The sequence below is a fragment of the Homarus americanus genome, unplaced genomic scaffold (genome assembly GCF_018991925.1).
Source record: "Homarus americanus isolate GMGI-L3 unplaced genomic scaffold, GMGI_Hamer_2.0 scaffold41027, whole genome shotgun sequence".
NCBI lineage: Eukaryota > Metazoa > Arthropoda > Malacostraca > Decapoda > Nephropidae > Homarus > Homarus americanus.
Genome location: NW_024745073.1, coordinates 9,402,635 through 9,416,147, shown reverse-complemented (window position 1 = coordinate 9,416,147; position 13,513 = coordinate 9,402,635). Strand labels below are relative to the sequence as shown.

Below are 13,513 nucleotides of genomic sequence, written 5' to 3'. Positions count from 1 at the left end.
TACAGTAATTAAATGTAGTGTGTCTTATGGGTTACGCATCATGGGAAAATTTATGCTATCTTTAATATCTTCCAGGTGAGGGAATCATAACAAATCAACTAAAATGGCAGAAATATTTACGGTAGAGGAAGGCATCAGTTTAATATTCATGTATGGGAAGCCAGAAGCTATACTCCAAACAGTTACAAAAGAATTTAATTGACTTCACCCGGGCATATGGGTGTTGTCAATCAAATTCTTTCGTGTAGCATCTGGCTTTCCATACATGAATATTAAACCGACTCATTCCTCTAGTGAAAATATTCTCCCACCATCATTGATCTGTTATGATTCCCTCGTCTGAAAAAGAAATAAATTTGAATATTAATCATCCTATGGTGCACGACCTACCAGACACCCTATATAGCTATCATCAAGGTCTTTTACCTACTGTACACACTCACCACAATAAGTAGGACAAAATATATCCAGTCCCAGAAGGAATGAGCGTCCTGCACATAATACATGATGTCCGTCCACCCTTCCAAGCTGATCACCTGTTGGCATATAACACATTTTTCACCAGATTATTAATGAGATATAGTAGGGATTTACAGTTACCAGGATATGTGAGAGAAAGAGAAAAGAGAGAAAAGTGATAGTTAGTTAATACTCATCATAAATGGCAAAGAAGATTATTGAAAGAATCATTTATCCATTTACTGCATTGTACTTTTTTTTTTTTGCTTCTTTATTATTCCCCTGATGAGGTTTGTGCACAAGGTAGAGGTGAGTCGAGTAAAAAGTTAAAGGAACAATAAACTCACCAGGAAGATGGCCACCCATGCCAGGCCGATGTTGTCAAAGGAAATGGCTCCTTGAAATGGGTTTTTGTCTCCCGGACGACAATCGGTGTAGTATTGGTTCCAGTTGACACAGGACTCGTTGGTCGGCTCATTGGGTACATGCAGAAGTGCAGAATCATTGCACTCCATTCCTGTTGAGATGATATTAAGTGGTTCAGTGAGAAGGTGGCATTAAAAAGAGATTAGTTTTCTATTTATTACCAACTTTTTGTTAAACTATTTACTTACATCTTGTACTTATGTAAGGCTAGTCCTAAAGTTCCATGATATTACCTCCAGCAACAAGCTAAAGAGAAGGAAGCTCAAAGTAGACCCCTGAAGGACACTCTACTTTCACCTCAACATAAGATGCCATTGCCACTTGGTTCAGAGTCATGTGATGTTCTTAGGCTATGTGGTTGCAACCCATTCTGGTTAACTTAAGTACCGGGCACATAAAAACAAATTCCAGTTAATGACAGGCACCCCAGTGAGCATTAAGAAAGGAAAGTTTATCCTGAGTCGAAAGAAAATAAGTACACAACAAAGTTCTGATACATAATCTTACCTTGATATCTCGTATGTGGGAGGCCTTGACACTGGTGCATACCGTTGTCTTTAGGTAAGGAGCAAATGTAGTCTTTCTCCTGGTCAGTAACTCTGAAGTATGAGGTGATGGGCCTGTGGGCAAGAGATAGATGAAGTCTTGCTGCAACTGTGCTCTTGAACCATCCTTGGGCTTAATGAGTCATTTGTATCAGCATCATGACAAACATTTTTTTTCTCTTGCCTGAGAACCTTAATAATGGTTTAATGATACTGAATCAATTTTATTACTTGCTTATCATTTCAGGTAATTAGTGAAAGCTGAAAATTAGACCCAACAAAATATCAACCAGGGTCCAGATTTATAAAGGTTCATATAATGAATGTTCCTCCAGAGTGAAGATGCAAAAATGCACCTACTGTATCCTCTACCGGCCAGTCATTAACAGATCAACCCTCTCTCACCAGTGGCCACCTACAACAATACAGTAATTATATTTAGGTGCTTTTTGCACCTTTTAACAGCCGCTAGCACCTGGACCAATGGCATGAATGTGGTACCCACAGAGCTTTTATTTGACCAATGGGAAGGCTGCTTAATTCCCCATGAATAAGCAGCTGCTTATATAACTGCAGTCTAGCCCAGGGTCTCTCTCTCTCATCCAGGGACACATTTCTTCTCCAGAACAGAGATGACCACCTCTCTCATCTGTTCCCATGATACTGCTGCCAGCCACAAGACTCACTCCAACAAAGACCTGAATTCATTCAACCAACTCCTAATTATATATTTCATAATACAGTGTGTAATTATTGCAATACTCTGTGTGTCTTCTGTTCTTGCCTATCCTTAAGAAAGAGAAAGACTGCATTATTAGTTGGTAATCCCTACATCATCATTTATGTTTTACAAAATAGCTTTTATCTGATGGCAGCTCTCCATGATGCATAGTCTCTTGCAACCTCTCTTGTCATATTCTTAACTCTAATGTCATTTCTTGTAACCTCTCCCTATGTCAATCTTGGCCTGACATGGGGAGACATTATAAGAAATGACATAAGAGTTAAGCTGCCAGAATAAAAAATAGAGCAAAAAATATATTGTACTGTATAAAATTTTTCTCATTTAACTGGTGCTCAGTGAACGTATTTAATGGAAGAGTATACAGTAAGTATGATATTATTTTTGGAGGTTATTTTTTTGTATTTTAACTTCAATCAACTTGTTGGGTGCATCCTTACAGCTTCAGTAACGAGGAACATTTGTTGTAGAAACCTTTGTAGGTCCAGACTCTGGCTGGTTAGCAAATGACTGAGGATTTTGCAAAATCTTCACCTTCAGATATAAGAACATGGTTTCTCTCTGAAGCAAAAGTTTCATAAGAATGGAATTACAACTTGGAAACCAGAGTTTACTATACCTCTTTAGTCTTTGTGGAAGCTAACTTAGCAACCAAAATTCTAAGGTTAGTGTTCATTAGTAATATTAGTGTTTTCCCACAGAAATTTTCTTCATGTTATATTATTAAATTGTTTAAGAATCTGCAGCTCATCTAGTTTGTCAGGTAAAGTACAGCACAATAAAAAGTTAGATTCTACACTTTTGGTTATTAATAACCTCCTACACTTACACTACCTGCTACACTCACAATGCCGAGCCTCACTACACCCACCATACCCTCTGAAGCACACTACACATGTGGCACTACACCTACTTCACAAAATGCCACAAATTGTTGTACAGTACTTGAAGTCGCTTAGGCGAATAATGATCTCATCTTGGTCTCAACACAAGCCGTACCTCTACACTGGCTGGTGCACCACCAGAATCAGAGGGTGAGGGGAAGGCAGTTTTAATACCACAAAAAGAGGAGACAAATCAGCCTTAGATCAAATGATCTTCAAGCATCATTCTATTTGTAAATCATTATTAATACCTAAGGCAAGGGACATGGTAATGCATATACATTAGGAGAAGATTATTTTCTTCATAAAGCTTGAATTTTTGTGGATTAGTTGAGGCCATTCACAAGAGTATACCAGAGTACACTGAAGAGGGAGGGATGTTTGGCCAGGGCTGTATAAAGATGGAAATGACAATGACCTCCACGTCTAAGCGACCTCTAGAACTAGTTGAGACAAACCACTGACCTACACAGCCACAAATAACTACACAGTGGCAAGGGTCACTGTATAACTTATGTACAGCTCTTGTACAACTTATGTACTGTACACAACTGTCAAGACAAAGAAAAGGACCAATACAGCTTATAGTTCTCAAGGGTCCAGCCACTAATGCATTACTTGCTAGGCTACTGCCTGGAGACCCTAGTTCCTACACATGGACTAGCACCAACAACATCAGATGTTACAGACTACCATCAGACACCATGAAATTATAGAATAGCACTAGATACACCAAGTACCACTGGCACCAGAAACACAAGGCACTTACAGAGAAAATATGTCTTCTAACCTTTATTACACTCACCAGCACAGGTTATAGGTGATAAGTGACTGCTTCAGTCAACCTCACTATTACGGAGCTCATCAACAGTGACACACCAATAACAACTATATTCTCTTCTTCAGTGTCTCCGAAGTTTGATTTGGCATAAAATCTTTATTAATTAAAAAAATGATAAGCTTCAAAGAAGACCAGAACTTTAAAACTGAACTTCATGTCACCAGAAAATAAATACTGAGGGCAAAACTTGAATTACTGAGGAGTGATGAGGAGGAAATGGGTTGAAGGATAATAGAGTTTATCCTGAGATGAGGCAAGTATACTTATGACAGTGGTGGCAGGCAGGCAAGGTGATGCTAGTATGGATATGGGATGAGGATTTGGATGAAAATATGAAAATGATGAAGGGATATGTAGGAAAGTCAAGGCATGAAACACAGTACAGTATATGTACTCAGTAAATTTTCGATGACTGAAGGGATCATATATTGATTAGATTACTGTACTGTACTGTATTACAAGTCAATACTGCACACTGTCTTTAAAAAAATATATCACGCTTTTTAGGAGACACTGAAAAATAATAAATTATTAATTTATATCTTAGAATCAGCAGTCACCTTATGGTATCTTGCAATAGCCTCATAAGATCTTAAATCTGACATCACTCATCAAACAGCCCTGCTGGGTATCAACCATGCCTGCTGTGAGGACACACCCCAGCACTGACTCCAACAACCAAGCTACAAAAACTTCCACTTACACTACAGCCCTCCAACAACCTACTGTTATTTTCTACTGTTACATCTACTTCCGTTGTCACAAACAGGAAATACTGAAAGTTAGTATTACAAGGCCACACTATGAATGATTAAAGACTAGTGTGAAGCTAAGATAGTTGAAGGCTAAAGTACTGTAAACCTAATAAAAGTTAGCTGAGAGAGTCTAGTTGACAACTATAGGCAGGTGAGGCTACACACGGGTCTGAGCCACAACAAGCAGCTCAGGGAACCATCATAACAGTAAGGTCATTCTCATATCATTTACAGTAGACCTGCAACCAACTCCAGCTTACTGGAGTTACGACAAATCCAAAATATATATCTGTATACTTAACACCTTGTGCCCATTATGGGTGTTCCCCATACTCACACAGAGATTAAGACTGAATTAGAAAATTTTATTTACAATACTGAACTTGACCATAAACAAGTCCCAATAGTTCATAGCATAAGTCATTATGATGGGGCTCTCACAGGTGCACAAATACTAGAAACAATCAAGTGAAGAAAAGGCATATGTGAATGTAGTGCTGTAGACAGTACTGAAAATGCCACCTGAAGCTTCCTCACTAACTGGTCCTTGATGTTCAATAAGGGAAAATGGAGAATATGTTTCACTTTCATGCTTCACATTTCTCTCTTATTAAAACAAGAAAAAGTCCTTGTATGTAAATTACAGGAAAGTTTGACTCAATTAAGAGCATTAATGCCACTTATTAGATATCACAGGTAATTTATTCATGTATGTATGTGTGTCGCTTATCTCATTTAATATTCCAGATGACATTACAACTTTTGGGGTAAACACCAAGGTTGGGGTAAACACCAAGGTTGGGGTAAACACCAAGGTTGGGGTAAACACCAAGGTTGGGGTAAACACCAAGGTTGGGGTAAACACCAAGGTTGGAGTAAACACCAAGGTTGGGGTAAACACCAAGGTTGGGGTAAACACCAAGGTTGGAGTAAACACCAAGGTTGGAGTAAACACCAAGGTTGGAGTAAACACCAAGGTTGGAGTAAACACCAAGGTTGGGGTAAACACCAAGGTTGGAGTAAACACCAAGGTTGGAGTAAACACCAAGGTTGGGGTAAACACCAAGGTTGGGGTAAACACCAAGGTTGGGGTAAACACCAAGGTTGGGGTAAACACCAAGGTTGGAGTAAACACCAAGGTTGGGGTAAACACCAAGGTTGGGGTAAACACCAAGGTTGGAGTAAACACCAAGGTTGGAGTAAACACCAAGGTTGGAGTAAACACCAGAGTGAGGTGAATGTTTTCCTCTGTTGTTATAATGGTTCCCTCGTATATTAGAGGATGTTTCTCTTACGTTTTTGCCTTGACGATTTGGTAATAAATTGGCTTTAATCTGAAAGAAATGATAAGGTAAATGAATTGGTGAATTTCATGTAAACTTTATGTGTGTCAATTGTGCAAGTGTGTAGAGTTTATGTCTCTTATATAGTGAAGACATAAGCATAGGTTTCAAAGACAGTATATATTATCTAACTACACAGCCTGGGTATGACACGCAGAAATTTAATACAGTACCACAAATAACAAATAAATCTTTGGAATGGTGGAGACGTAACCATCAGTCATTAACATAATCCTAGATCTAGAAAAACTCAACACATTGTAACTTTTAGAATGTCTGTAACAATTATCATAGAAGTTTCTGAAAATATATAATTAACAAAACAAATACCCTTATTAATTACCCGGTACTGTATACACGTTTTTCCTCTACTATTAAATAAAAAAGGAGAAGAATTAACACAGGATTCATTACTATAAATTTATCTCCAAGCACCTGGCATGAAATATTTCTCTCAAAATTAATAAATGACATTAACCACCAGGCACCATTAATGACCTTGGAACTAACTACTGTATCAGTGAAAAGTACTGGGGGCACATTACACACTCATCCACTCCTCTTCCGTCTGGACTTTGTTACTTAAATAAAAATATTGTTACATTGGCAAAATGTTACTCAAATACAGTAGAAGTAAAGTATCCAAATGTCAATGTACTCGAAGAAAAGTAAAAAATGATCTCATTCTTAAAGTATTCAAGTACCGAAAGTAAAAAGTTAACAACAAAATTATTATTCGTCTCAAATATTAAAATAAATCCACAGTAAATTATAAAAAATAGTTAATTAAATATAAAAAAGACACAGCATTACACATGTTTATTTGCAAATTTTTCTATTAAGATTAATCAATAATTGATTCTCAAAATTATGGCTGTCCAATCAGGATCTTTTAGGCCTAAATATTAGCCCAGCATGACCTACCGAAAGAGAATACCTATGTTCAGCTGCTCTTCCCCATACAATCTATCGCACGGATAGTGAATGGACTGAAAATATATCCACTTAACACTATGAACACTGTCTTCCTTATCCACACAAGTATCGTCGACGTGGACTTATGGTCAGCAGACATAATGTTGTCTCTGTTCGCATTAGGTGAGGATACAGAAGAACAGAGGAAACTGCAGCGGGCCTATTGACCCATACTGGGTGGTCCCATATACCCCCAACCCCTATCACTCGTATATTAGCGAGGGGGGGGGGCTGTGGTACTTAGTTATATAAGCAGAATTTTAAATACATCCAGTCTCACACATATGTGTAGTTACTAAATGGATTTACAAAAGTCCATCTTAGATGGAATTATGTAAAGCATTTTAGAATCACAGCCTCATTGGAATTAATTTTAGGTATAGGGATATGCAAAGAGCAGCTGACGTCTAACAGAAAGGTGGGGGAGAAGAGAGGGGATTCGATGGGGGAAGGGGGGGGGGGGATACGAGGGGAGGCTAGGTGAGGTGAATGGTCAAGGTGCTAATGGACTCAAGAAGATCAAAGGGAAAGTCAACGGTCATGGCCACTGCCACCTGAACTGACCTCACTTCACCTAACCTCACGAGACTTTTTCCTTTTTACTTTTATCCTCTTCGCCACTGATCAGCTTGTTAGCCACTTGGGCGATCAGTCACGTCTCTGATTACTTTTCCTTTTCATTTATCTTCTTCACCAAAAGATCGGCTCGCTAGCCGCCCAGGCGATTGGTCACGTCTCTGTCACGCACTGTTGGCAAATACTGGGCATGCACCGGCTCCTGAATGTACCTGAACCCACTCCAGTGTTGGTCAAGTCCTGTCTTGAAAGAGCTCACACGTGGTGCCGTCACAACACTCTCTGATAGATTGTTCCAAGAGTTTACAACCCTCACTCCGAAAAAGTTTGCCCTCACGGTTTTCTGGACTTGTGGCTTCTTCAATCTTGAGCTGTGGCCCCTTGTGGGGCGAGTGTCTGCCAGCTCCAAGTAAGGACACTCAACTGAGTAGTGCCCCCTGAGATGCTTATACACCTCAACTAGGTCCCCCCTTGCCTGTCTGTAGTATAAGCTAGGCAAGTTCAGGCGCTCCAATCTCTCAGGGTAGCTGAGGTGCCGAAGTGCAGGCACTAGTCTGGTGGCCCTCCTTTGATCATTTTCAACCAACTGACACTCCCTAGCATATTTTGGGGACCATATGGGGTGACAGTACTCCAGATGGGGAAGCACTTCACTCCTGAAGATCGTTACGAGGGACGGACCGTCTAGATATCTGAACGACCTTCTTATAAGACCCAATAATTTATTTGCCTGATCTACCTTCTTCTCGCAATGGCCCGAGAACTTCAGCTCATTGTCAACATACACACCTAGGTCCTTCTCACACATAGTCTCAACTAGTGCAATTTCTTCATCCCGTTGGGACATATGATATGCCTCCTTACCGTTGGTACGCCCAAGGTGCATCCTCTTACACTTCGTGACATTGAATCTCGGCAGCCATTTCTTCGACCTTTCCTGGAGCCCACAGAGGTCCTTCTGCAGTTCTTCACAGTCCGCTTGGTTCTTAATTTCCCGAAATAACTTGGCGTCATCGGCAAACATTTGTATGGAGGAGTGTACAATGTCAGGCATGTCATTTATGAAACAAACAAACAACAGCGGGCCCAATATACTGCCCTGTGGCACCCCACTTGTGACAGGGACAGATGACGATTTCGTGCCATTAATCACCACACACTGCTTGCGGTCATGTAGAAAGTCTTCTTTCTACGCTAGGACATTTCTCCGAATTCCGTACCCTTCCAGTTTGATTTTCAGCCTTTCATGGGATACACTGTCGAAAGCCTTGGCAAAATCTAGGTAAATATTGTCGATATTACCACCCCATTCCAGAATATGGGTCCAAATATCCAATACCTTGAGCAATTGTGTTAAGCCTGAGCGCCCCGGCATAAAACCCTGTTGGCAATCTTTTACAAGGCTGTTTCGTATTAGATGTTCCACTGCGGCATCTCTGATAATACTCTCAAGTACTTTACATATTATGCTGGTCAGGCTCACCGGTCTATAGTTGTTCGTGGAGTGACGATCGCCCTTCTTGAAGATAGGACTCACATAAGCCACTTTCCATTCACTGGGGACCATTTGTTCATCTGGGCATTTACAAAACAGGATCTTCAGGGGCTCTGCAAGCTCGTTGCACAGCTCTCTTAGCACTCTAGGATGCACCATGTCAGGTCAGGGACTCTTATGGACCTTTAGCCTGGACAGTTTATTTCTATTACCCTCTTCTGTGAACACAATGTGGGTCAGTGCTGTGTCGAACCGTCTGTCCTCAAGCGCAGGAAGGTTAGTTGCATCCTCTCTTGTGAACACCGAGGAAAAGAAGCTGTTCAATGCCTCAGCTTTATCCTGGTCAGAATCTGCATAACTACCATCCACCAGCCTCAGGTCTGATACTCCTACTCGCGTTTTCAATTTCGACTTTGCATAGCAATAAAACGCCTTTGGGTTTGACTTGACCTCGCTTGCAACCAGCCTCTGGAACTCCTTTTCAGGCCCCCTACACTCTATCTTTGCTTGGTTTCTGGCTCTTGCATACATCCTCCTGTCTTGCTCATCGTTTGACCCAACCCACGTCTTGAATTTCTGGTTTTTTCTTAATTTTGTCGACCGCCGCATGGTTCATGTGTAGGGATCCCCTCGTATTCCTAAAAGCACTGGGTTTGGTCTTGGGTATATATTTATTGATCAAATGGGTCATTATACTAGTTATAATATTCAGCGTAGTGTCTAGGTACAGTGTATGTGACCGCGTGGTGTCTCCCCACACCCACACCATAACATTCATGGCTCCACTCACACCATACCCTTCATCCACACAACTCTTTTACTATGGTTTATAATTCATTTATTAATTAATTTAAAATTTATTATTAATTTGCCACAGACATTAAAACTCTTCGTTTCTTTGTTTGGGGCATGTAACAAGTAATGATTTCTGTTTTTTCAATTGTATTGGGGTAAAAGTATTAGAAAACTATACTTAAGTAAATGTAAAAGAAAAGCAAATGCCCAAAAATGTTTCTTGAGTACAGTACTCAAGTAAATTTCCTTTGTTACTTTACAGCTCTGGTAATCAATGGCTAATACTGTATGCAGTAGTTTCAACACAGTACTGTACAGATTATTCCTTGAGGTAAATTCGTGTACAGTCGGGGTTAAAAGTTTGTTTCCTCCCAAACTGAAGCAGTAAGGGCCCCAAATGAGATAAAACAGCACACTCGCACCAGGTGACAGTCAGTGTAAGTCAGTTTGAAGACTCATTCCTGTGACTCAGTTTCACTGCAAAGAGTGAACTTTTCTCCATGATTTACAGTGTTTGTAACTTTACAAAAACTTTTTTTTAACTTTTATTTCACTGATTAAAAATCTATTACTGACACAATAAAAGAAGAGAGAAGTGTAAGGAGAAGGACAAGAGACAAGGAAGAGAAAAAGGAAAAATTACTACCATTAGTTCCTTGTTTGGAAGCTTGAGACATCCATCCTCGCCTCACAAGTTCTTGTCTTTCCTCCAGTGACCATTACTCCCAGCACAGAGCATCAATCATTATTCATAAAATTAACTTTTTTTAGGGGGATTAGCCCACCAGAGCACAGTTTAATGACCCACATCAGGGCCTAGGGGCAAAAAATAAATAAAAGATATACCATGTATACTATTATAATAATAATAATAATAATAATAATAATAATAATAATAATAATAATAATAATAATAATAATAATAATAATAATAATAATAATAATAATAATATTAATAATAATAATAAAAAATAAAAAATTATAGTACAGGGTATATTAAAAAAAAATTAATAATAATAATAATAATACTGTAATAATAATAAATAAAAAATTATAATATAGGTATTAAATAAAAATAAATATAATAACAATAATAATAATAATAATAATAATAATAAATAAAAAATTATAATACAGGGTATATTAAAAATAATAATAATAATAATAATAATAATAATAATAATAATAATAAATAAAAAATTATAATATAGGTATTAAATAAAAATAATAATAATAAATAAAAAATTATAATATAGGTATTAAATAAAAATAAATATAATAATAATAATAATAATAATAATAATAATAATAATAAAGGACCATAAATAAATAAATAAAAGAAAAAAGATCAAGAATGAGAAACAATATATGTATGTTGTGTTGTCAAACTAAGAGAAACAATTGAGACCCTGCAATTGTGTGTAAATGAGGCAGAAAGTCAGATCAGCAACCTGGGACTTGGTCACAAGTTTTGTGATACCATATGGCAGCAAAGCACTGCAATAAGGGTCATCATAAGATGGCTGACCAGCCCTAAGGGATAGAAAAAGGTCACTGGAAGTCATATCATTCAAGATTTTGTGCTCATATATTCATAATCAATCATCATGGAAGTATGAACAGATATGAAAGTTATTACAGTGACCCCTCGTTTAACGAATGCCTCGGTTAACGAACTGCCTTCCATAAGGATCTTCAATTCGGTTAACGAACAAAAATTCGGTTAACGAATTTCTTACGAACCGACCTCAACATGTTTTCGCTTGCACTGACCGGGCAACCAGCTTTAGTATCAGTCCGCCAATACATTAATCGGTTCTAGGGCTTAAATTCCTTACTATTTTAGTAAATATCACTAAGTTTATACTATTCAATAATTTTAAAAGTTTAATATTAACTTTTTTAGTCATTTTAACAATTATTGAACATAATTGAAGGTAAAGAAACTAGTTTCTGGCGTGCCATCCAGCCTGTTAACACACCACAGAGTTAGTCTCTCTCTGTTTTCAGTGGAGGTAACATCTTGCTTGAGACTCTCTTCAACTAAACGCTTTTTTTCTGTGTTTCCAAGCAAATTATTGGTCATTTTGAAATATATTTTACATATTGACTATATAATGCAGTGCAGTGTTGATTTAAAGAAAATAATCTTGAAATACACCAAGAGAGCTAAAATTTTATGGATGAAATGGTGCCATGGGGTGACTTCTCTTCCACCCCAATGCCTTCTCTTCTTCCTTCTCCTCCACCCCCATTCTAATTCCCATCATCATCATCATCATCATCCAGGAGCCTTCTACATACACACCTCAAAGTAAGTGAACTTTTCTACCATTTTTGTTGAATTTAGGAAATTGTCGGTGAGCTGGAACCAATTACCCATAAACCCATTGAAACAATGGTTTCGGTTAACGAACATTTCGGTTAACGAACGACCTTCTGGAACGGATTGAGTTCGTTAAACGAGGGGTCACTGTATATCTACAAGTCACAGTGAACCTTTTTTCACACTGACTCTGGTGACCTTGAATGGTATGGTGGTGGAAGATATGAGCTGGAAATGGAAAAGTTACCAACAGACAGATGGATCAACAATGCTACAATGTACCAAAATATCACCTGTCTTCACACAAGCATATAAAGAGGGCAGTTATTAGGGCATACTCGTATATACCTACTGTATATGCCTATGAGATTATAGAGTACAGTATACAAAGTACTAGTACAGTTTGTGTAAGTGGTAACACAAAGGATTATTCACAACGTAATGATCTTGTTAAAAACTGTCAGCACAGATTTATTCCTGGTTGTTCCAGTTTGACACAACTGTTGGAGTTGATAATGACAACATTTATATGGACTTTCCCAAGGAATCTGACCCTGTATTGTACTGCGCACATCATTGTGATCCTTAACAACTCTTTTATTCAAATTACGCTACATAACATTCAAACCCACCGCGCTTGTTGTCTCAGAAAACGGGAAACGTTGGTGAAGGATAACTCACCTACAGTATGTTTTATACGAATTGTACCAAGGTACGGTCATATAATATTAAGTGTATTTACTCATAGCATTAAGGAGAACTCAATGTATCTACAGTATAGGATGACTGGGAAGGTCCAATTGATACGGACTAGTGTACTACAAGGGAATAGGGTAGATCGTGTTTGAAGGTCATACTCTTTACGTCTGTGAACGATTAGTGAACATAGCTACCGCAGGTATCAGATGAAAATACATGAGAACAATGATCGGGGAAAAGGATAAATGTATCAGACCTATGTGAAGTGTTGGAAGGGATCCTAAAACTATGCTTCAAGGAGAATATCTTGTATACCCACGCCATGAAAATACGACACTAGGCTTTGTTCGCGTGGCGCCTAAGCCGCCCAGGACTACGGTGCTGCCGAGTATTGTTATCACCCAATGAATTTCCCCAGGAACTAGCAAACCAGACTCTTTCTTTAGTATGTAATTTAGGACTAAGATATATAATTATAAGGCATAAGGTCACAATAAATAGGAAAGTGTACATGTGAGAACCTGAATAAAATCAAAGTGAAAATTAAAGATTGGAAACTGTAGGCCTCGGTCAGTGAGAGGCACGGGGCGTCGGCCTCAGAACACCACCGTCTCTCATGAAAACAGGTCAGTGAACTCCATCATGCTCCATT

The 13,513-nt window shown here is 38.5% G+C and overlaps 1 protein-coding gene across 6 annotated transcripts in view; it reads right to left on the bottom strand.

Moving 5' to 3' along the window:
- Positions 1–13,513, bottom strand: part of LOC121878323 (voltage-dependent T-type calcium channel subunit alpha-1G-like) — a 170,252-nt gene that overhangs the window by 132,846 nt on the left and 23,893 nt on the right. For all 6 annotated transcript variants that reach the window (XM_042384452.1, XM_042384448.1, XM_042384447.1 and 3 more), the window contains 3 exons: positions 1,393–1,505; positions 807–976; positions 444–536 (listed from right to left, as the gene is read on the bottom strand). In XM_042384452.1, coding sequence (XP_042240386.1) covers positions 444–536; positions 807–976; positions 1,393–1,505 — 376 coding nt within the window. The remainder of the gene's footprint in view (positions 1–443; positions 537–806; positions 977–1,392; positions 1,506–13,513) is intronic.